Raw genomic sequence first — 25,662 nt, forward strand, 5'->3', positions numbered from 1 at the left:
GAATGGGAGGTTAAATTTAGAACCTGAGTCCAGCAACGTCTCCTGCTCTTTCTAGATTTGTGCCGCTGCCTGGTCTTGCAAAAAGTAGTAGCTGCTTCAGAAGACAGCAGACAGGAGGCTAGAGTAATCCTTTTATCTGTTGGCAGGAATGTGATTGCTTTTCCCCTGGTGAACCAGGACTTCCAGGAATTCTTCCATGGCTGTGTGCATAGCTTTCCATTATCCATCTGGTTAATTTAACATTTATTTTCTGAACAGGCAGCACTGTAAATAGCAAAATACCTTTCCTTATGTTTGTCATGTAACAATACTTTTCATGTAAATCAAGCCTTCCAAATGGCAGGGAATTTTACATCAGAACCTAATTTCCCAAGTAAGTAATACACATATAAGTGGGACCTTTACCCTGTCTAAATAAATCCTGTTCTGGTTGAATCATATATTGTTGCCTGACACACTGGAGCTTTGCATCTTATTAGTAGGGGCCTACCGTTCGAAGCCTCGGCTTGGTGGCATAGCAAGGACATGACAGACTAACAGACTGACTGGAGTAAAGTATTATGGAGTGTTAACTGTGGAGGCGGTTGAGCAACCACACCTTAGTGGAGTATTTTGGGATAATAAGGCATGTCTGATCCTGATCCTTAACACTTCATCTTGATCATTTTAGGACTTTTCTTTTTGTGTTTTACCTTGGCCTTGTGTCTGCCCAGTTTTCTCAAGTGTCCCAACTACCTTATACTTCCTAAAAAGAATACAGTAAAAGTCAAAAGTTTGGACACACCTAATCATTCCAGGATTTTTCTTTATTTGTACTATTTTCAACATTGTAGAATAATAGTGAAGACATCAAAACGATTAAATAACACATATGGAATCATGTAGTAACCAAAAAAGTACAAAAATATGACAGCTTTGCACACTCTTGGCATTCTCTCAACCAGCTTCATGAGGTAGTCACCTGGAATGTACTTCAATTAACAGGTGTGCCTTGTTAAAAGTTAAATAGTGGACTTTCTTTTCTTCTTAATTGAGTCAATCAGTTGTGTTGTGACAAGGTAGGGGTGGTATACGGAAGATAGCCCTATTTGGTAAAAGACCAAGTCCATATTATGGCAAGAACAGCTCAAATGTGTAAAGAGAAACGACTGTCCATCATTACTTTAAGACATGAAGGTCAGTCAATTCGGAACATTTCAAGAACTTTGAAAGTTTATTCAAGTGCAGTCGTAAAAACCATCAAGCGCTATGATGAAACTGGCTCTCATGAGGACGACCACAGGAAAGGAAGACCCAGAGTTACGTCTGCTGCAGAGGATAAGTTAATTAGAGTTAACCGCACCTCAGATTGCAGCCCAACTGAATGCTTCACAGAGTTCAAGTAACAGACACATCTAAACATCAACTGTTCAGCAAAGAATGCATGAATCAGGCCTTCATGGTCGAATTGCTGCAAAGAAACCACTACTTAAGGACACCAATAAGAAGAAGAGACTTGCTTGGGCCAAGAAACACGAGCAATAAACATTAGACTGGTGGAAATCTGTCCTTTGAGATTTTTGGTTCCAACCACTGTGTCTTTGTGAGACGCATAGTAGGTGAACGGAGGATCTACGTGGTTCCCACAGTGAAGCATGGAGGAGGAGGTGTGATGGTGTTGGAGTGCTTTGCTGGTGACACTGTCAGTGATTTATTTAGAATTCAAGGCACACTTAACCAACATGGCTACCACAGAATTCTGCAGCGATACACCATCCCATCTTGTTTGTGCTTAGTGGGACTATCATTTATTTGTAACAGAACAATGACCCAAAACACACCAGGCTGTGTAAGGGCTATTTGATCAAGAAGGAGAGGGATGGAGTGCTGCATCAGATGACCTGGCCTCCAAAATCACCCGACCTCAATCCAATTGAGATGGTTTGGGATGAGTTGGAACGCAGAGTGAAGGAAAAGCAGCCAACAAGTGCTCAGCATATGTGAGAACTCCTTCAAGACTATTGGAAAAGCATTCCAGGGGAAGCTGGTTGAGAGAATGCCAAGAGTGTTGAAAGCTGTCATTTAGGAAAAGGGTGGCTACTTTGAAGAATCTAAAATATATTGTGATGTACAATATAACTTTTTGGGGGGTTACTACATGATTTCATAGTTTCTACAATGTAGAAAGTAGCAGAAATAAAGAAAAACCCTTGAATGAGTATGTATGTCCAAACTTTTGACTGGTACTGTATATGTTTTTATTTTCAACCTTGTTTTATTGCATAGTCAGTAATAAATGCAGGAGGGTTCACTTAAATCAATCCTCACTGTTTCTATGATTTTGCATTATTCAATTGAATTATTCTAACTATATCCCTGTCCTTTATGTCTCCTTTTCAGTTGTATTTATTAATTGATTTATCCCAGAGGTGCTGTAGGGAAAATACACTTAAAACTATTATCTGTCTCTTGATGGTGTTCTCCCTGGATACCTCACTTTGCGTCACTTTTCACTGCAGACTGTGCCCTGTGCTCCCATCATAGAGCTGTGTCAGCACCCAGAATTATTTACACCTAGAGGCTTCAGCTGCCACATAACTGGGCTAGGGGTGGGTGGATGGTGGGGGATGGGGTGGCCTTGTCTGCTGCCAGTGGGCCCAGTAAAGTCTCCATGGCTGCCCACATGTCTATATATTATCTGGCTCGGCCACTGGGGTTCTGCGTACATGGCTGTGATTCCCAGAGGATTTGCTAAAGCCAGTCTGTGATGTGCTGGAACAATGTGAGGATGAGTCGACTAAAACCACATGACGTGTGAGAAATAGAAATGCTTTCGAGTTCGTCACGAGCAGATATGTAACTGAGTCATGCCAACATACAAACATGCCAACATGCATTATACAGAGAGCACATAGAGTACGGGAAAATAACTGGTCATATACACTTTCATACAGTTTAAACAGGGGTCTATGATTGAGAGCATGGGAGAAATATCCCTGTGTTGGTATTCCTAGGCTAGGAATAGATTGCACCCTAGCTCGGAGGAGGCAAAGGTCTGTGCTTCATCTCCGAACACAAGCAGATAATAAGGGCTGGGTGATAAGCCTCTTCACCCTCCCCCATTTCAGGAACAAGTCAATGGGATGTGACAGGGAAGTAATGGTCAAGGGGATAGTCCGGAAAGGTTGCAGGTTAAGTCTCCCAATGTTCAGAAGGGTTTACTTCCCAAAGTCTTGAGCTAACATGAGTTAGTATGTAATACACATGTAGTACCATCATAGGAATATACAAGCTTTATACCACGGCTTGGCTGAATACTCAATTCTGATTAGCAAAAGCTTATGTATAATATGTTGTGTTTGTGTGCTGCTACAGCAAAAGTTAGACAACACGAATTGCTCTTCCAAAGTCAGTGCATCTCAGAGTATCAAATCAATGTCATTAATGCTAAAGAGTTCTTTATCAGTCTTTTTGTTTGTTTACATTGCATCCAAGTCTAATTGATGTCAAATGTGCACAATGGTCAGTGAGTCCAACAGTGTGTAGAAGTCGGTGAACACAGACAGCTTTAAGAAAGGAGATCTCTGAGGACTTCGAGTGGTCATCTGTATTACCACTCTTGTAAGCATTCTGGTGATAATGATTGACAGTATCATTTAAAACGGCCCTGTTTTTAAGTACTATGGAATGTAAAAGGTCCAGATGTGTGTGTGCAATCATTGAGTCAAAATTTGCTAATTGTAAGATTCCATTAAGACACTGGCTTTGACGTTCACATAAATGCTTTTTACAAGAGCAGCAAAAACAGTTATTGTTGATTTAAACACAAACAATAGTTATTACATTGATAACCATCTTGCATACTATATACAGTAAACTATCTCTCTCTCTCACTCTACCGTTCTTCAGGACTTCCACTATGTTTCTCCCTCTACAAATGGGAATATGGCCTCCTCTCCAAGTGAGACCTCCCCCCTAGCACTTCACCACTGAACTGATAAGTCAGCTTCTTCTTGACCTTTTTGACCTCGCCTGTCTTGCCATAGTTGCGAAGAGCCCGTGCCATCTTCTGGTAGGTCATTTTCTTGCGGTTGCCCTTCTGTACGCCCCACCGATGTGCCAGTGCCTCCTTGTGTTTCGAGGAGAACTGGAAGGTGCCCTTGTCCCTGTCCACCCACCAGATACTGTCCTTCATGTCCCCATTCCTCAGCAGATCCAGCAGGAACTGGTACAGACGGATCTTCTTCTTGTTGCCTATATTAATGTTGATAAAAGTACAAAATGGTTAAACCTGCAATGAATCAGTTGAGGATGTTCCCTACCTATGACCTACATGGAGTAGGATTATTGTGACCTCAGAAGCTAAATCAAACATGTGAGATATTAGGTATGCATTTATGAATTAATTCCTTACCCAATTCTCCCCTTGTTACGTGGGCGATGTGGTCCCTCAGACACTCCTCATCAGACACTTCTAGTGGAGGGCTGCGGCCTCCTGGCTCCTCGTCGTCTGAGCTCCTCATCGTCTGAGGAGAGGGGTGCAAGTAGCCCATGGCTCGAGGGTAATATGGCACCTTGGACACCACAAACAACAATAACCATGTAGTCATTACAATACAAAACCATCATTACAATTACAATACATTATTTTTGGAGCAGTATTCACTGAGAAATTACAACTAAACAAATCAGATACCATGCTGATCATGTTATATACACAGTGAGGCACAAGTGTTATTAATGACGGCAACCGTTTTTACTCCCCCAATCAACTATCCCCACCACAGGTGGCTGGTAGCACCTTAAATAAGGAGGAATGGCACATAGTAATGGCAGAATAAATGGAATGGTATCAAACACTCCATTCCAGCCATCATTATGAGCTGTCCTCCCCTCACCAGTCTCCTGTGAATACCCACTCCCTTGAATGTATCAAGTATCAAGTAGAGTTGAATGAATACTTAAAAAGATTCTCTCCCACATATAATGTGGGAGAAAAAGAGCTTGAATGCAGATTTACTTAAAGTTTAGTCAACTTTGTTATAAGGGCAGAAGGAATCTGATTGGTTTGGTGCAGAACAAATCCGGTTGGTTTCGAACTCTGAATCTTGTAAATAACTTTGAGTTACAAGATGTAATGTCTTAAAATCATGTTTGTGTTACAGTAGTCAAACAAACGTGACAGTATCTCTAAGATACAACTGGTCTCCTGACTTGAAGCAAAGAGTAAAATGTAGAAAACTAGCAGCCTTATGCTAAGCTAATTAGAGCAAGAAAGCTAGCTAAGCATTTAGCAACCTCTTAGCTACTCATGTTGAATTTATAAATAGAATATTGAGTCATAGAATATAACTAGCTAGGTCTTGAATGTACCTGTAAAGCCCATTTACTTTGTCAAAGTATTTAGTTGAATAAGCTATATAAACTTCTGGGGGAAGAAAAGTAAAATGCTAAGCTAAATGTAGCTTAGCTGAGCAGAGACCTACCTCCTACTAATGTTGAATTGTAAAATAAAAATAGCTAGCAAGTTAGGTCTCAAATCTGCCAGTAGGTCAGTTAATATTTGTTTTATTAAAAGTTTAGTTGAATAAGCGATATCAACAACAACAAATGGAACAGACTGTTTATGCTACCCTGGGGGCAGAAATGTAAGTTTGGGTCAAGATCACTTGGTGCCCTAAGGGTAGACTTTAAGCAGACTGGAATAAACTATTTAAATTTTTCCCGGGGGCAGTAATGTTAATTTGGGTTAAGATCACTTTGGTGCCCTAAGGGTAGACTTTAAGCAGACTGGAATAAACTATTTAAATTTTTCCCCGGGGGAAGTAATGTTAATTTGGGTTCAGATCACTTTGGTGCCCTAAGGGTAGACTTTAAGCAGACTGGAATAAACTATTTAAATTTTTCCCCGGGGGCAGTAATGTTAATTTGGGTCAAGATCACTTTGGTGCCCTAAGGGTAGACTTTAAGCAGACTGGAATAAACTATTAAAATTTTTCCCCGGGGGCAGTAATGTTAATTTGGGTTCAGATCACTTTGGTGCCCTAAGGGCAACCATGGACATATGGTCATTTCCATGTAAAAGGACCCATGAGCAACAACGTGTGAAGTTCATAGGAGAAATTAAGACAGATATACATTTTTCAACCATTTTCCATCCTAAGAATTACAATAATGTTGAAGTAAAGACCCCTGCCAACTAATATCAACACTTTCATATTTACATGTTTCTGCCTTCTATAAGTTTAAGAACATTGCCCTGTGCTTTGAAATTCCATTACCAAAACCCCACATATCTTTAAGATATTTTCTCATTTCTCTCCTTCGTGAGGAGGGAGGATAATGAAAGTTCACAGAAGTAACAAGTACACCTATCAATTATTATAGTGTTGTTACTCATATCGATTTTGTTAATAAATTATTATGTGATAAAATCTCTAAATTCTGTTACCAAATTGGTAATGGAACTTCCCAAAAATCGGTAATGGGATTTATGCAATTTAACTGGCTACAATGGGAAATCACAGTAGTCACAAACCACAATTGGGTTCACAAGTTTGGACAACACAGTACTATACAGTACAGTAAATAAAAGTAGAGTAGAGTCTAGTACAGTAAAGAAAAAGCAAATTTCCAAGCAAATTTGGTCTCGTTTGGGGGCAGAGCTCATTAAAATAATAGCCGTTGTGTAGAATAATCCCCAAATATGCGAAGGAGGATATTGCACATGTATACCTTTGTGTACCTATTTAGGATAGATCCCCATGAAGGGAATGACATTCATATCCATAATTAATAATTTCTGTGTAGTACAAATCAGGGAGCCATGATGAAACTTTGTTACCGCAATTAATTTACCCGGTGTAAATCCACCACTTATTGTAGTTCCATAACCAAAATAGTTTTTTTCAAAGTCAAGGTGTCGTGCCATAGCTGACACCCCATTATTTCTGCAGACATTGTTGAATCCTAATTCTGAATTCTTAATTCTGAGTTTTTGGAAAACGTGGACACATAAAAAACTGAGGGAGATTTTACAGAAATTCTGTTACCAAACTTTGAATCTGTACAGTTCTTCCAGTAAATGTGTTTTTGTTAAATTTTCTGTGTAATTGTTAAATGTAGCCCTTGTGCATAGAGTCCTTGTGCACTGTATGGTTTGTTAAACTTTAAAATGAATCAGTTTTGTTTGGCATACATTTTAAGTGAAAAATCTGAGTCGTGGAATTGCCCTTTTCTAAATCCTATGGTTATCTTCACCCAAACTAACATTTACTGGCATATTTGAGACCTAGCAAGCTAGCACTATTCTTTGACTCAACATTAGTAAAAGATAGCCATCTGCTAGCCAACTAGTTCTGTTTAGCTGAGCATTTTATATTGATGCCCCTGGAGTAGTATAACTATCCATCCCTGTTGTTTTTTGTCATATAGCTTATTCAACTTAACATTTCAATAAAGCAAATGTTACCTGACTTACTTGTACATTTGACACCTAATTAGCTATAGTAGTTATATTTTTTAATTCAACATGAGTAGCTAAGAGGTTGCTAAATGCTTAGCTAACTAGCTTGCTCTGATTATCTTAGCATGTCACTGCTAGCTCGCTGCATTTGACTCTGTTTCAAGTCAGGAGACCAGTTGTATCTTAGAGGTATTGTCACATTTGTCTGACTACCCATAATAACAACTTGTAACTCAAAGTTTTATTTTCAGTTCAAACCTTCGCCATGTTTTTAAGAGTAGTATATCTGTTAACCTTGACCTGTTCTTGACGATATAATCATCTCAAGTTAGCCCAGCGGTGGAAAAGATTATAGGGCACCGCCCCGCTGCATGAGGTGTGATGTGTGGTTGCTGTTATAGCAGTTTGGATGTTTGGCTGTGCAAAATCCTGTCCAAACATTCAGCACACAGTTCTAAAAACCCAGTATAATCAGTTCCATTCACAAATAGAAAAGGCATCTTTAAGGATATTCTCATCCACACTCATTAGTTAATGCTCTCTGTTTAAAGTGTAATATTTACAATGTTACAATGTAAGATTTTACAATAAGAAGACTGACAATGATTTGTGTGTGTGTGTGTGTGTGTGTGTGTGTGTGTGTGTGTGTGTGTGTGTGTGTGTGTGTGTGTGTGTGTGTGTGTGTGTGTGTGTGTGTGTGTGTGTGTGTGTGTGTGTGTGTGTGTGTGTGTGTGTGTGTGTGTGTGTGTGTGTGTGTGTGTGTGTGTGTGTGTGCGTGCGTGCGTGCGTGCGTGCGTGCGCGCGTGCGTGCGTGTGTGTGTGAGAGACATAATGTTGGGGAGGCCACTTCTGTTTAAAAAAATAATTATTTGTTCATCAGCCGTTAGTGAGTTGGCAGATTATTGTTCTGTAGCAACACCAGCAGGCCCTAGTTAGGAAAAGGCCACAATGTCAAACCATCTGTGTGTAGGCGCACCCTACATCCTCCACGCAACACAGCTCACCAGTAACAAACAGTAGCCCAGATACATTTTCATTGTCATATCTTTATCTGAGCCATTTTATCTGAAGCCAGATGGTTGATTTTATGTTTACCTGTTATTAAACCTTTCTGAAGCATTGCTATTGCACTAGAGGGGACATGTAAACAAGTTCTGCTACTTGCTTTAGTCCTGAACATTCAGAACATTCTCTATTAGTCATGTACACTACATCTGCTTGAAAAGAATGACCAACTCCAACGCTCTGTCTGTGTTAGAGGCAAAGAGGGGTCAGGGGGGTCAGGGCGTGGGCTCACCGGTGGGGGTAGGGCATGGTTGTGTCCCCCAAGGCCAGGGTCCAGAGAGAGAGTGTCAACATCGCTGTAACGAGCCATACTGGGTAGATGTAGTTGCTGGACACTCTGGAGCTCAGTGAAGTGGCCCTCTGGCAGGTTGTCAAAGTCCAGAGGATGAGCATGATGAGTGGTGTGATAGTCCCAGTGATCTGAACAGAGAGAAACATTTTAGTTGTTCATAGAGTAAGAGGTAGGTGTACACTAAATGGCAATGTTCAGATGGCATAGAATAGAGAAAACCTATTTGACTACAGATTCCAAATACACAATGTATGCTATTTGTTTAAAAAGTGTTCAGCAAAATATTTTAGGCAGTTTCCTGTTCACACATCTTTGCTTTGGCAGTTGTCTTTTTCTTTCTTTTTAGCCCGAATGTCACAAATGTGTTAAAACGTTCCGCATGTACACATGTTTTAGTGATCTGTTGTGTTCGGTCCTGACACTGCACCAGAGACTTGCCATTATTATTTTGTAATAATTTAGTTTGTTAAATGGGGCAAAGCCTATATAATTCTACAGCTCGTACTAGTAAATACCAGTTTATTCTTGGCAGTAGGATCAGTTGATTACAGGAGAAAATACAACTGAACCTCTCCATTTCAATAAACCCCAGGGGGGAAAGTTGTTCTACGACTGTAGGTTGAGCGCCTGACAGAAATGGCATCTGTTTCCTGTACTCCATGGGGGCAACATGGTTGGCTCCAGCTGCAGTGTCTTGATACCTTTTACGTACAGTATTGTCTTTAATATAGCTACTGTGTGTGATTTCCTCAGGCCTGGTCAAACACATATCTAGTTGGGCCGGCACTATTCACTTCCGTATAAGTGATATTCAGATTGTTTATTTAAACGACAATTATGTGATGGTAAGGTCATCAGAGAAAGGGAAATTTAAAAAGTATATCATTGTATCATAGTTATCAAGATTATCAATAGATAATACAAGAGGTATTAATACTAGGAAAAATGTTGTAGTGTTTTAAAGCTCACCTCCTTGACTCTCTGCATCGATGACATACGGATATGAATATTCTGACATCTGTTGTCTATAGATGTCGGGTTCGTACATGTCTTCTGATGGCTGTCAAAACAAAAATAATATCCTCAACTGAAATCATAACAAAACTTCACATAATGTTTTACTATTGTTTCCAAGGAACTGACACTCAACATCTATATAAAAATTGCTTTCTGCCCTTGATAATGTTTGTTGATAATGACATTGTTGAACAACATTTTGAGCTTTTTAAACTTCATTGACATTTACTATAATACTTTTCCTGGGGTTTTTTCATGGTTGGTCATAACCTTACAAAATGGATTGTTGTAAAACAACATATTGTTAGTTGTATAAACTATTGTTAGAAATATTGTTCTTTTGCCAGTATGTAGACCACAAAAGTACCAACATTGTGTACCAGTTTAAGAGTTTGAAAATGAATGACGTTAATGCATTTTCTGTATAAGTATATCCTGTGGTATATAAACAAGTACATAAACTCAACAAATAACCACATACCTGTATATACTTGGGCCTATAACTGAATTAACACAAATTGTTTGACTCATTGTGTACTTACAGGACCAGGTGAGATGAGGTACCCCTCCATTCTGTACGGATGCAACATGAAGGCTTCTTCTTGAACCGACCTACTTCAGGCACTTAGCTTGCAATTGTTTCTCACACTCTTTCAAAACTTTTCCCGCACCATTGCACAACGTTTACCAAATTTCCTCTCACCAAACGAAACCCAAAATGTCTCCCTCTGCCTACACAACTTTATCCACTTGTAAGCCAAGCTACTCTCTGAGATTCAAATTCTGTCTAATAAAATTAAATAAAATAGCCCTACTCAATGACTGAAAATTAAAAGGGAACCTGATATTTTGACTTCTGTATATCTTTGTGGGTGTACACATCTCAGTGTGTCTGGTGGCGGTTCCTGGTCATTGGTGATTTGTCAGGGGGAGATTCTAACATCTCACATTTATTAAGGCTCAATTGTGTCGCCTCCCAAACCAGCCAATCATTTCAAGGCCTGTCTTAACTGTCAGCCTTCTAGCATAGCATCATCTGTCAGTGGATAGTATCTTTGCATCTCATTGTGACCAAATTTTGCCAACCAAATTAAATGTGTTTTTTTGTGTGGCTAAAGTGCAGGTATCCATATTCATATACCTTGCATACACTATGGAAATCTAGATGAATATTACAAATATAATATTAAACATGTTTAGCATGTTTCAATGCCAGATACCTAAACATTGTCATTTCACATTTTAAACTGGTTTAATTCCTACTTCTCAGACCAGTATCATTGTGTACATTGGATTTGGTGTTCAGCAACGTTCGGCACTTGGACCCCTGTTATTCCCTATACTATGCTATCCCTTCAAATAAACTGGTCTAAATATGTCAATTAAAAAATAAACCAGTAGCTTGAGTTCTAACCATATCAATGAAATAATGACTCACATACATCGATGAATTCTGCTATATTTCTATCCAAACAACTGTTTTATCTGGGTGTAGATTAGCTGGACAGATAAAATCATGCCACTTCCTTTTTGAAATCCTGCAACAGCTGTGGAGATAAAGGGAAAGGAGATAAAACACCTCCTGTGACAATAGTAGTGTTGGTGGGGGGATTCTTGAGAAATCGCAAATATAATATTTTCTGACCAAATGTGTTTTTCTCACCAAAATATTCTTCTTCACAATGAGTACAGTGTACAGTAGCTCTGCTACTAGACTCAGATGACCCTCTCTCCTGACCCTATGGTCTGGTTTACAGGACACAGTATGAGAATGCTTTTTTATCCAAGACTAGGCAGTGTCTGGGAAACCAGCCCTATCTGTCTCAGGTATGTCTCCCTGACATAACATCTCTGTTTTAACTTGAAGAAAAGTGAGGACACAAGCCAAGCCTCCACTGACAGGCTTGTGTAGGTTTGGACAGCGGAAGAGTGCATCAGTCTGATAATGACCAGACACTTGAAATACTGTAGACAGTAAGATCCAAATCGCACTGAAGATAATTTCGGAATGATTATTATATTCCCTTGGTTGTTCAAAGCTTAATATAACACACAACCAAAAACCCTGTAGTCAAATTTGCTTTATTATGGATGTCCATGTATTCTATTGTTTTTCCTCTCCTTCATCTCTATCAAAGACTATGTTGAATTTTCTATGAATTGTTATAACCTTATCTGATGTTTTGATGTGCAACGTAGCACCAAATACAGTGCGTTCTTTGTTTAATAATCAACATTAACAAAGGCAAACAATCAGTTTGACTTGGTTGCGGTATAACAATCTTAATTTGGTAGGCCTGTACATACGTGGCTTTTCAGTTTGCCTTGCTTGCATGGTCTGGGGTTATAATTTGAGTCCCCTGCATCCTTCTACCACTTGTAGGTCTGCTGAAACCACACAGCCTGTCCATGGCCCCCATGTTAATCACAGCTGTCTGAGCTAAACTGATGACATTTAGTATTAATACACTATGTGCGTTACAGCAAGCCCAGCACGCTATTTTCACCACGGCTATTTTCAGTGCACACAACGACTCTTTTTTTGAATATATATTTTTTTCTCTAACACAAAAATATGCTGCTTTGTCAGGAATCATTCAGGTTTCCCAGATCTGTTTAAAACTATTAGGTGGAGATCGGTGGACATCTCAGTAAGAGGTCGGTCCCTCAGCCTCATGGACAGCACTATAGTTAGTTTGACGAGTATGATATACTGTAATTTCTGTTCCCCTGTACCTTGCTTTACAAAGTACATCCACATACATGTCTACTACATAAGGCTTCAGATTACTAGACCTTCGACAGCTAAGAACAAGATGAAACCTAAACAGGCATCATTGTGCTTATCCCATTTTGGGAAAGACAAGAACACACTTTCAATTTTGTGTTTGAATGAATGGCTCAATACATAAAATGTGTGTTTCTCACAATGTAAAAAGTTACAGGAAATAGGCAGATAACATTCAAACAGAATCAGGCCTATAATTTGGTTTTACATTTCTGTTAGTCAGTCTTGACCATCATCATCATTATCATCATCATACACACACACACACACACACACACACACACACACACACACACACACACACACACACACACACACACACACACACACACACACACACACACACACACACACACACACACACACACACACACACACACACACACACACACACTATGTAAAAGAGGAACTGGGAAATTCTCTTTTAGATTCAGTTCCTTATGGGGAGGGGGGTTGCTGTGAATGACTCCATTTGTGTGTCTAAACTTCAGTATGATCTAGGCCACAAAACTTAAAATATAAATCTATAGAAGTATTTCAGTGATTGTCTTGTCTGATCACATTGGGCCTTTTCATACAGTAAGGAAACAAAATAAGTATCGTGTATTATCAGTCCCTGAGAGATCAGACCAGCTTCTTTCTTTGGTAAAACACAGTAAATAAAATGTCTACTGTGTTTGGTTTCCACCAACGACTTGTGGACAAAGAGCCTGGACCCAGATAAAGTATTTTACTGGAATATAAATACTTAATTAATGGCATTACTTCATAAAACATGCTTTTTAATACAAGACTAGGTCTGGGAAACCAGCCCAGAAGTTCAGTGTGTAATTTTGCTACAGGCACACGGATGCTGTTGTGTTTACTATATCACTTGCACCCATGGACGCGTTGGTTTTAGGCTAAGTACTCGACAACCTGAGATGTCTGAATGCAGTTATGTTCACAAGATGCATATCTCTGATGGCTAAAGCATCCTTATAAGCAAGCAGTCACATTGACACCTCTTACTTCACAGCCCGCTATGTCTTTAATACCCTGAGTTCTCAGGGCCACAGTGTGACATTAGTACTCATTTAGCAATACAGAAAATACACTGGAGCGAGGATCAGTCAGGGTCTCAACTTACTGTTTTGAGTTAGAATAGTAGAATACACAAGGTGCAATTTCGAAAATTTGATTTTGCATCAGCAGTTTTTCTATTGTTATGTCAGTCACTGACAGTCAGTCAATTAGCCCCTGTCAGCTAAATATTTTTGGGATTGTTAAGTTAGTCTAGCTACTGTATCTAAACTTCTAGTAATCATGGTCCAATTAAAATCTGGGGAGCACCGATTGATTTTGTTTGTCACTCTTACTCAAATATCATGTTAAAAACTGCAAACATTTATCTCCACCCATGGCAAAATTAGTAAAATTGCATGAAAAGTTACATATTGCAGCTTACATTTTTTTCTCTCTGCTGCAAAATGTTTTGCTTGCAAGGTGGCACCCCCCCACCCAAAATGTTTTTGCTTAGGGCCCCCAAAAGCAGAGTCTTTTGCAACTGACTGCATGTGTGGGTATGGATGTGGGTACGCAGACCGAGTTCAGATTTTTTGTGGCCCCCATCCCCATCAAAGTTGCCCATCCCTGGTCTAAACTAATTTGAGTTATTTTTTAATTTTTTACAGGCTACAGTTGAAGTCGGAAGTTTACATACACTTAGGTTGGGGTCATTAAAATTCGTTTTCAACCACTCCACATATTTCTGGTTAACAAACTATAGTTTTGGCAAGTTGGTTAGGACATCTACTTTGTGCATGACACAAGTCATTTTTCCAACAATTGTTTACAGACAGATTATTTCACTTATAATTCACTGTATCACAATTTCAGTGGGTCAGAAGTTTACATACACTAAGTTGACTGTGCCTTTAAACAGCTTGGAAAATTCCAGAAAATGTATTTCAAGGCCTACCTTCAAACTTATTGTCTCTTTGCTTGACATCATAGGAAAATCAAAAGAAATCAGCCAAGACCTCAGAAAAAAAATTGTAGACCTCCGCAAGTCTGGTTCATCCTTGGGAGCAATTTCCAAACGCCTGAAGGTACCACGTTCATCTGTACAAACAATAGTACCCAAGTATAAACAACATGGAACCACGCAGCCGTCATACCGCTTAGGGCCCCCAAAAGCCTAGAGTCTTTTGCAAGAAGATACGTTCTGTCTCCAAGAGATGAAAGTGCAAATCAATCCCAGAACAGCAAAAGACCTTGTGAAGATGCTGGAGAAAACATGTACAAAAGTATCTACATCCACAGTAAAACGAGTCCTATATCGACATAACCTGAAAGGCCGCTCAGCAAGGAAGAAGCCACTGCTCCAAAACCGCCATAAAAAAGCCGGACTACGGTTTGCAACTGCACATGGGGACAAAGCTCGTACTTCTTGGAGAAATATCCTCTGGTCTGATGAAACAAAAATAGAACTGTTTGGCCATAATGACCATTGTTATGTTTGGAGGAAAAGGGGGAAGCTTGCAAGCTGAAGAACACCATCCCAACCGTGAAGCACGGGCGTGGCAGCATCATGTTGTGGGGGTGCTTTGCTGCAGGAGGGACTTGTGCACTTCACAAAATAGATGGAATCATGAGGCAGGAAGATTATGTGGATATATTGAAGCAACATCTCAAGCCATTAGTCAGGAAGTTAAAGCTTGGTCGCAAATGGGTCTTCCAAATGGACAATGACCCCAAGCATACTTCCAAAGTTGTGGGAAAATGGCTTAGGGACAACAAAGTCAAGGTATTGGAGTGGCCATCACAAAACCCTGACCTCAATCCTATAGAAAATTTGTGGGCAGAACTGAAAAAGCATGTGCGAGCAAGGAAGCCTACAAACCGGACTCAGTTACATCATCTCTGTCAGGAGGAATGGGCCAAAATTCACCCAACTTATTGTGGGAAGCTTGTGGAAGGCTACCCAAAATGTTTGACCCAAGTTAAACAATTTAAAGGCAATGCTACCAGATACTAATTGAGTGTATGTAAACCTCTGACCCGCTGGGAATGTGATGCAAGAAATAAAAGCTGAAATAAATCATTCTCTCTACTATTATTCTGACATTTCACATTCTTAAAATAAAGTGGTGATTCACTGACATTTTCAACATGTCCCTGATTGAGTCTATAATACCAACCTGTGTCAAGCAGACCACCATAGTCCCTGTGCCCAAGAACACAAAGGCAACCTGCCTAAATGACTACAGACCCGTAGCACTCACGTCCTTAGCCATGAAGTGCTTTGAAATGTTGGTAATGGCCCACATCAACACCATTATCCTAGAAACCCTAGACCCACTCCAATTTGCATACCGCCCAAACAGATCCACAGATTATGCAATCTCTATTTCACTCCACTCTGCCCTTTCCCCCCTAGACAAAAGTAAAACTTATGTGAGAATGCTATTTATTGACTACAGCTCAGCGTTCAACACCGTAGTACCCTCAAAGCTCATCACTAAGCTAAGGATCCTGGAACTAAACACCTTCCTCTGCAATTGGATCCTGGACTTCCTGACGGGCCGCCTCCAGGTGGTGAGGGTAGGTAGCAACACATCTGCCACGCTGATCCTCAACACTGGAGCTCCCCAGGGGTGCGTGCTCAGTCCCCTGCTGTACTCGCTGTTCACCCATGACTGCATGGCCAGGCACTCCAACACCATCATTAAGTTTGCAGATGACACAACAGTGGTAGGCCTGATCACCGACAACGACGAGACAGCCTATAGGGTTGAGGTCAGAGACGTGGCCGGGTGGTGCCAGCATAACAACCTATCCCTCAACGTAACCAAAACTAAGGAGATGATTGTGGACTACAGGAAAAGGAGGACCGAGCACGCCCCCATTCTCATCGATGGGGCTGTAGTGGAGCAGGTTGAGAGCTTCAAGTTCCTTGGTGTCCACATCAACAACAAACTAGAATGATCCAAACACACCAAGACAGTCGTGAAGAGGGCACGACAAGCCTATTCCCCCTCAGGAAACTAAAAAGATTTGGCATGGGTCCTGAGATCCTCAAAAGGTTCTCCAGCTGCAACATCGAGAGCATCCTGACTGGTTGCATCACTGCCTGGTACGGCAATTGCTCGGCCTCTGACCGCAAGGCACTACAGAGGGTAGTGCGTACGGCCCAGTACATCACTGGGGCTAAGCTGCCTGCCGTCCAGGACCTCTACACCAGGCGGTGTCAGAGGAAGGCCCTAAAAATTGTAAAATACCCCAGCCACCCCAGTCATAGACTGTTCTCTTTACTACTGCCAAGTCTAGGATAAAAAGGCTTCTCAACAGTTTTTACCCCCAAGCCATAAGACTCCTGAACAGGTAATCAAATGGCTACCCGGACTATTTGCATTGTGTGCCCCCCCCAACCCCTCTTTTTACGCTGCTGCTACTCTTTGTTTATCATATTTGCATAGTCACTTTAACTATACATTCATGTACATACTACCTAAATTGGGCTGACCAACCAGTGCTCCTGCACATTGGTTAACCGGGCTATCTGCATTGTGTCCCACTCACCACCCGCCAACCCCTCTTTTACGCTACTGCTACTCTCTGTTCATCATATATGCATAGTCACTTTAACCATATCTACATGTACATACTACCTCAATCAGCCTAACTAACCGGTGTCTGTATGTAGCCTCACTACTTTTATAGCCTCGCTACTGAATATAGCCTGTCTTTTTACTGTTGTTTTATTTCTTTACCTACCTATTGTTCACCTAAAACCTTTTTTGCACTATTGGTTAGAGCCTGTAAGTAAGCATTTCACTGTAAGGTCTACACCTGTTGTATTCGGCGCGCGTGACAAATACACTTTGATTTGATTTGATTTTGATTTGATCCTAACTGACCTAAAACAGGGATTTTTTACTAGGATTAAATGTCAGGAATTATGAAAAACTGAGTTTAAATGTATTTGGCTAAGGTGTATGTAATCTTCCGACTTCAACTGTATAATAGTGGCAAAAGTATTCTTAAGGTTTGCAAAATAGTCACAATGTAGGCCTACATTTCTAGTCAGGACTATATCTGGCTTTAACTGATACCTTTGATTACTTATATGTCATAATCTGTCCGTTTAATTCGGACAGACAGAGAGCCTCTACCAGACCTCTGTGGCCTCACACTTTCGGGTCACGGGAACATACCCACAGACCCTCTCACAAGGGGATGACATGCATGACCACTGACTGTGGAAAACAGGATACAGAGACCGTCGCAACAGGAAATGTTGCACTCCGTCTATCTATTCTGTTTGACCAACATTTCTCCAGATCAATGTCCACACTGTGCTGGTTTTGACATAATTTACGTAATCATCCTCTGACAAACTCTCTTGAACAACTAGAGTAATTTAGCTTGAATAGTTGGAAACATGTTATAGCCCAGTAAAACATTCGCTCACACTTTATTTGGATAGTCCGGATTTTCCAACTCATTATGTTGATAAGCAACTTCTTACTAAGGTCATGATTAGGGTTAGGTTCAGAATAATGGTTAGGATAATGGTTAGGCTTAGAGCTAAGGTTAGTAGATAGTTAGTTGAAATGTTACTGATGCTGGCTGTAGAGCATCTACAGATGGACTATCCAAACAGTGTTACCAAACATTCTTCATTCTAGTTATTATTTAAAAAGTACTGTTATTAATTTTGATGTGATAACAACATATTCTAAACCAAGTAATTACATTTAGAAGAAACAAATGAAGACAAATGTGGACACAAAGTATTAGCTGCCAGTGATGAACATAGGTCTACTGCCTAGATGTTAGCTAAAGATAACTTTTAAAGGTACATTTTTACTCTTGATGTAACCCATTGACTCTCAGTCAAAGATACAATATACTATTAATGATCAACAAGAGTAAATTAGCATTTATTTTTCAACAACTTATTATGCAAGACTATCAAATCAAATAATGGATAAGGATATAATGCAAACAACTAACCCAGGGATCTACAAAGGCCAAATTGCCTCTGTCATTACATCAATTCTTTCCTTCATTCAATAAAAAGTATCAAGAATACCAACCCTGGTTATACAGATATATCTCTGAGCTGAAACCAGCAGAAAAACATATTTCATAACATTACAATCTGTATCAAAGGATGCTCATGGGAAGAAATGCCTCCTGTCTCTCTCAGTCCAGCCAGCCTCACTCTTACCGTCACTCTCATAAGTCTTCCAGGAGCAGCATGGATAGTAGTACGCTCTCTGTGAATGCAGGAGAATCTCATTGAGTCGGTTAAAGCAAATTGCCACAGAGGGCAAGAAATCTGAGATTTCTATAACTCACTGAATTAACTAGGGAACTAAAAACTTCCTTAATTTTACCAATTTAAGATGGAACTCAAAAGATTTTCTTCTTCTTCTCCTTCTCCTTCTTCCTTAAACCAGATGGTAACTAAACAGCTTGCCACAAAGCAAAGCTTGATTAGAGGTAGTGGTCGATGTAGTCGTCTGTGATCTGATTTCTACTCCCTCTGTGGAGCCACTTGCTCCTTCCAGGCCTTATACTGCAGGTGCAATCCAGTAGTATGCCATAGACTCCATTAGATTACCATATGATGAACTGAACACCAAGGGCCCTTATTGATTTGGATGTATATCAGAGAGTTGTTTATAATAGAACGGAGTGGACACACACTGCTACGGGCGTGGGTTATCCAAATGTAAGTCGTAGTTATTTGTTTTGTCTACTGTCTACCCAGATAATAAATAAATGGTTGTATGCATATGCCGGAGGATAATCAGAATATCAGATCCCTAAAAAACATTCTCGAAAAAGAGAGCAACTGTCAAGAAAATGATGGTTTTGAGGGCATGGCCTGGATAGACAGGCTGCAGAGAGGACCCTGACCCTGTTTTACTCCCTGACTGTCACCAGCAGTTTCGTTGGCCGTCATCTCTTTCACAATGACATGGAGCCGACCCTGACAGGCGTGCAAGGGGACATCCAGATTTCTCACTTCTTATTCCCGATTCCTCATTTTCCCCCAATGCACTCGGCTTTACAAGATCCAACCATCAGACAAGGCTTGGATAGAAGACAAAGTTAAATCACATGGCCGATTGACAAGCACGCACACACGCACGCACGTGTGCACACAAACACACACTATGTTTTCCATTAAACTCTGCTTCATGGACCCTTGTCCCAACAGCCATAAGTTCCTCTTTCTATATGCATTGCTCAAGTCAGGCAGGGATGACTCATAGTGCGAACATTATTCATGTTTTCTGTTATCTTAACCTCTCACAAACAATCTGCATGTGTTTTCAAGGCCCTTGTGTGTCCATTGTGTTGCATTGGGTTGTCCATTGTTTTTGTTTTTTCAAGATGGTAGGGATAAAAACAGCAAACAGAGGACATAGAAGGCACAGTATGTGGGTATGTACGGGTGTATTGTGGTGGAAGGCGGGGTGTGTGTTTTTGTGTTTGGAAAAGTTGGAAATGCCAGAGCCCATATGTGTCTGCAAGCAGGAGTTGTGACAGAGAGAGCTTTCAATTTTTTGCAAATATGGGATATACATTTTAAAATAGATTATAAATATTGCCTGATCATGATGAAGCGGTCCCCAACCCTGTACCCTAGATACCCACCTGAGCGACCCACACACTAAGAAGAAATCCTTATCTGTTTCATCGGCGTACTGCAAGTAGCCTATATCCAGCCAAGACAGAAAAATAAAGGTGGTCAGTGACCCACTAAAGCAGCACTGCCCCCTCAAGTGTCTGAGCCTGCCTGGCAGGATTGGTCCAATAAAGCCAAAGCCCCCGGATGGCTGAGCACAATATACAAGGAATTTCTCAAAGCTGCTAATGAGAACCTTGATGACCTTGTCAGTAGGGATTATGCTGGGGTGCCCCCACCCAGGTAGTGGCAGTGCTGGCAACACTAGCTGCAGTTACCCTTGGGGAGGGGGTCACACTTGAACAATCAGAGAAGGGGCAAATTATTGTGGCCCCTGTGGCACAAATTGGAAAATATTCACAACAGGGAACCAGTGTGTGTGTTTCAGGGTAGAGGGGTGTATCTGAACGCCATCAATTAGGACTTTACATTGGTTAATCATTCTCCCCATTGTTGCTAAATTTGCATGCCTTCTCAAACAGCTACAATTGTACAGTTGAAGTTGGAAGTTAACATACACATTTACATTACATTTACATTTAAGTCATTTAGCAGACGCTCTTATCCAGAGCGACATACAAATTGGTGCATTCACCTTATGAAATCCAGTGGAACAGCCACTGGATGTCATAAGGGGGGGGGGGGGGGGGTCAGAAGGATTGCTTTATCCTAACCTCATAAGGGGGGGGGGGGGGGGGGGGTCAGAAGGATTGCTTTATCCTATCCTAGGTATTCCTTAAAGAGGTGGGGTTTCAGGTGTCTCCGGAAGGTGGTGATTGACTCCGCTGTCCTGGCGTCGTGAGGGAGTTTGTTCCACCATTGGGGTGCCAGAGCAGCGAACAGTTTTGACTGGGCTGAGCGGGAACTGTACTTCCTCAGTGGTAGGGAGGCGAGCAGGCCAGAGGTGGATGAACGCAGTGCCCTTGTTTGGGTGTAGGGCCTGATCAGAGCCTGAAGGTACTGAGGTGCCGTTCCCCTCACAGCTCCGTAGGCAAGCACCATGGTCTTGAAGCGGATGCGAGCTTCAACTGGAAGCCAGTGGAGAGAGCGGAGGAGCGGGGTGACGTGAGAGAACTTGGGAAGGTTGAACACCAGACGGGCTGCGGCGTTCTGGATGAGTTGTAGGGGTTTAATGGCACAGGCAGGGAGCCCAGCCAACAGCGAGTTGCAGTAATCCAGACGGGAGATGACAAGTGCCTGGATTAGGACCTGCGCCGCTTCCTGTGTGAGGCAGGGTCGTACTCTGCGGATGTTGTAGAGCATGAACCTACAGGAACGGGCCACCGCCTTGATGTTAGTTGAGAACGACAGGGTGTTGTCCAGGATCACGCCAAGGTTCTTAGCGCTCTGGGAGGAGGACACAATGGAGTTGTCAACCGTGATGGCGAGATCATGGAACGGGCAGTCCTTCCCCGGGAGGAAAAGCAGCTCCGTGTTGCCGAGGTTCAGCTTGAGGTGGTGATCCGTCATCCACACTGATATGTCTGCCAGACATGCAGAGATGCGATTCGCCACCTGGTCATCAGAAGGGGGAAAGGAGAAGATTAATTGTGTGTCGTCTGCATAGCAATGATACACCTTAGCCAAACACATTTAAACTCTATCTTTCACAATTCCTGACATTTAATCAGAGTAAAAATCATAAGGTCAGTTAGGATCACCACTTTACTTTAAGAGTGTGAAATGTCAGAATAATAGTAGAAAGAATGATTTATTTCAGCTTTTATTTCTTGCATCACATTCCCAGTGGGTCGGAAGTTTACATACACTCAATTTGTATTTGGTTGCATTGCCTTTAAATTGTTTAACGTTTTGGGTACCCTTCCACAAGCTTCCCACAATAAGTTGGGGGAATTTTGGCCCATTCCTCCTGACAGAGCTGGTGTAACCGAGTCAGGTTTGTAGGTCTCCTTGCTCGCACAAGCTTTTTCAGTTCTGCCCACAAATTTTCTATAGGATTGAGGTCAGGGCTTTGTGATGGCCACTCCAATACCTTGACTTTGTTGTCCTTAAGCCATTTTGCCACAACTTTGGAAGTATGCTTGGGGCCATTGTCCATTTGGAAGACCCATTTGCAACCAAGCTTTAACTTCCTGATTGATGTCTTGAGATGTTGCTTCAATATATCCACATAATTTTCCTATCTCATGATGCCATCTATTTTGTGAAGTGCACCAGTCCCTCCTGCAACAAAGCACCCCCGCAACATAATGCTGCCACTCCCGTGCTTCACGGTTGGGATGGTGTTCTTCGGCTTGCAAGCGTTCCCCTTTTCCTCCAAGCATAACCATGGTCATTATGGCCAAACAGTTCTATTTTTGTTTCATCAGACCAGAGGACATTTTTCCAAAAAGTACAATCTTTGTCCCCATGTGCAGTTGCAAACCGTAGTCTGGCTTTTTTATGGCAGTTTTGGAGCAGTGGCTTTTTCCTTGCTGAACTGCCTTTCAGGTTATGTTGATATAGGACTCGTTTTACTGTGGATATAGATACTTTTGTACCTGTTTCCTCCAGCATCTTCACACGGTCCTTTGCTGTTGTTCTGGGATTGATTTACACTTTTCGCACCAAAGTACGTCCATCTCTAGGAGACAGAACGCAGCTCCTTCCTGAGCGGTATGACGGCTGCGTGGTCCCATGGTGTTTATACTTGCGTACTACTGTTTGTACAGATTAACGTGGTACCTTCAGGCATTTGGAAATTGCTCCCAAGGATGAACCAGACTTGTGGAGGTCTTGGCTGATTTCTTTTGATTTTCCCATGATGTCAAGCAAAGAGGCAATGAGTTTGAAGGTAGGCCTTGAAATACATCCCCAGGTACACCTCCAATTGACTCAAATGATGTCAATTAGCCTATCAGAAGCTTCTAAAGTCATGACATCATTTTCTGGAATTTTCCAAGCTGTTTAAAGGCACAGTCAACTTAGTGTATGTAAACTTCTGACCCACTGAAATTGTGATACAGTGAATTATAAGTGAAATAATCTGTCTGTAAACAATTGTTGGAAAAATGACTTGTGTCATGCACAAAGTAGATGTCCTAACCGACTTTCCAAAACTATAGTTTGTTAACAAGAAATGTGTGGAGTGGTTGAAAAAGGAGTTTTAATGACTCCAACCTAAGTGTATGTAAACTTCCCACTTCAACTGTATATGCATTCGCATATATCAAGTCTCTCTTGAGTTGGGATCAGGGATGTTTGTGGGGGAAGGGTGGGGAGTGTGTGTTTGTGTGTGTGTGTGTGTGTGTGTGTGTGTGTGTGTGTGTGTGTGTGTGTGTGTGTGTGTGTGTGTGTGTGTGTGTGTGTGTGTGTGTGTGTGTGTGTGTGTGTGTGTGTGTGTGTGTGTCCCATGTCTGTTGCTATGGGGTAATGATGTTAGGGACAATACAGGAGGAATCACAATAATTGTTTGCCAAAATAATAATTACTTGCCAAAAACGAAAATGTTGTAATGCCAATCCTGGTTATAGGTAACCATCTTTCATATGAACTGCCAACATTATTACGCATATTATTTGTTAATTTTGGAAATAAATTAAGACATGCAAGATTTTTTAATATACATTATATTTACCCCCAAAATATGGGGAATTGGAAATGATGCAGACAATTACATTGATGGAAGCTACAATCTATCTGCAATATTAAAGCTGATCTACCCCCTTAAAAAATGTGTCTGCATCATTTAAAAATATATAGAATAAAAAAGTAGAAACAGTGTTATAGATTAATGTCATACTTTTTCTTGATACGATGTTTTATTCTAAACACACACTGTTTGAAAGAGGTCTCTGAGCACTACTCACCCACCCTTGGACAGGTGCTGTCTAAAGAAGTCATTGGCAGGTAGTTTGACGGCGTGACCAGAGTCAGGTTCACAACAGCACCTAATGGTCAAAGAAGAGAGGCGCAGAATCACACACAAACGTGTGTGCGCACATACACACGCACGCACACACACTTCCATTGGTGTGTCAATCAGTATGGATCTCATAAATAATCTTACGGAAGAGTTATCATTACGGATAGTATTTATGGGAATCCAACCTCATTCCCAGGCTCAAGAGAGAGAGAGCCGTCTGGTGGACGAGATTACTGAGTGCCATACCTTAAAATATCTAGAAACTTCTGTACTGTAACTGTCAAATGCACCATCTGGTGGTCGAACTAGAAAGGCATGATGATACATTCTAGGCCGCCTGTCATTTTTGTCAGGAGTCAATTTGTATTCCATAGATCATGGCGTTAACGGCATCATGAATCATAACGCCTGGGTCCCCAATATTTACTTCACCATCCATCACCTTCCAGGTCACTGGCACAGTGTGAATACAACAACACAAGCCTTGAAACCTTTTTGGCAGAGAGGGTGCCTTTTTGCCCTGAAGGCACAGTTTCTGTCCCATTTGGCTGCATTTAAATAAGCTCCCCTATTTTGAAAGCACAATATGGATGTATAATCATATTCAAGATGATTTCTTTATCAACATTAACGTGTTATTGCCCTGGTGGATTTATCTACCCCCTAAAAAAAATGTCTGCGTCATTTAAAAAATAAAATGTTTAATGACATTTCATTTGTCACCATATAATAGAATAAAAGAGTAGTGCTGCGGTCTAAGACACTACATCTTAGTGCAAGAGGTGTCACTACAGTCCCTGGTTCGAATCCAGGCTGTATCACATCCGGCCGTGATTGGGAGTACCATAGGGTGCGCACAATTGGCCCAATGTCGTCTGGGATAGGCCGTCATTGTAAATAAGAATTTGTTCTTAACTGACTTGCCTAGTTAAATAAAGATTTAATAAATAAATAAATACAAAATATCTTTCGATTTTCTATTGAGGTGACCTTATAGGCTACTATTTAAGGCAGAGGTGTAAAGTAACTAATTACAAATATACTCTCGTTACTGTCACTGAGTACTTATACTTTTTTTTTGTTGTATTTTTCAAGTCATTCATTTTACTTCTACTATAGTGAAATGTCCTTAAAGTACTCTTTCCACAACTGTATTTAAGATACATGACTGATACAAACATTCACATGAAACAGAAGCATTAGTACTGGACATACGCCTACAGCACTGCAGGCAAATGTCAAACCTGGGGTGTAATCATTACACGGATTATGTTGCAAAACGTAACGTTTCGTCTGTTGCAAAACGTTTGGCAACAGCAACCGTTCACTCTAAATGGAAAACGCAAACGAGTTTATATTGGACAAATCCAGGTAGGTCGCTCCCCGTTTTGTCCCGTTTGCTGTTTGGCTCTTAAACGGTAAACGGTTTCCGTAATGAATAGACCTCAGAAACCTCCATCGCAAACATAAGTACCTAAACTACATTTTGTCACCCCTCCTGTCA

General features: G+C 41.0%; 2 protein-coding genes across 2 annotated transcripts; both read right to left on the reverse strand.

Moving 5' to 3' along the window:
• Positions 1 to 226: 226 nt before the first annotated feature.
• Positions 227 to 20,789, reverse strand: LOC129834627 (transcription factor PU.1-like). The gene is made up of 5 exons (XM_055899802.1): positions 10,361 to 20,789; positions 9,771 to 9,861; positions 8,742 to 8,929; positions 4,394 to 4,553; positions 227 to 4,233 (listed from the first exon to the last, which is right to left on the reverse strand). Exons 1-5 carry the CDS (start codon positions 10,406 to 10,408, stop codon positions 3,911 to 3,913), a joined length of 810 nt encoding a protein of 269 aa, XP_055755777.1. The 5' UTR covers positions 10,409 to 20,789; the 3' UTR covers positions 227 to 3,910.
• Positions 20,790 to 20,992: 203 nt separating this feature from the next.
• On the reverse strand, positions 20,993 to 25,605 carry LOC129834632 (uncharacterized). Its single transcript, XM_055899806.1, has 2 exons — positions 24,103 to 25,605; positions 20,993 to 21,808 (listed from the first exon to the last, which is right to left on the reverse strand). Exon 2 carries the CDS (start codon positions 21,761 to 21,763, stop codon positions 21,014 to 21,016), a length of 750 nt encoding a protein of 249 aa, XP_055755781.1. The 5' UTR covers positions 21,764 to 21,808; positions 24,103 to 25,605; the 3' UTR covers positions 20,993 to 21,013.
• Positions 25,606 to 25,662: the final 57 nt, after the last annotated feature.

Source organism: Salvelinus fontinalis, chromosome 35 (assembly GCF_029448725.1).
Source record: "Salvelinus fontinalis isolate EN_2023a chromosome 35, ASM2944872v1, whole genome shotgun sequence".
In the NCBI taxonomy this organism is placed as follows: domain Eukaryota; kingdom Metazoa; phylum Chordata; class Actinopteri; order Salmoniformes; family Salmonidae; genus Salvelinus; species Salvelinus fontinalis.

What these genes read in the sequence shown, in the direction of transcription:
- LOC129834627 (XM_055899802.1), bottom strand. Translation starts at nt 10,408, where the DNA reads ATGTTGCATCCGTACAGAATGGAGGGGTACCTCATCTCACCTGGTCCT. An exon ending in ACCTCATCTCACCTGGTCCT is followed by an intron (nt 9,862 to 10,360) that starts GTAAGTACACAA and finishes TTGTTTTGACAG; the next exon opens with CCATCAGAAGACATGTACGA. An exon ending in ACCATGCCCTACCCCCACCG is followed by an intron (nt 4,554 to 8,741) that starts GTGAGCCCACGC and finishes GTGGTGTCCAAG; the next exon opens with GTGCCATATTACCCTCGAGC.
- LOC129834632 (XM_055899806.1), bottom strand. Translation starts at nt 21,763, where the DNA reads ATGACGGATCACCACCTCAAGCTGAACCTCGGCAACACGGAGCTGCTT.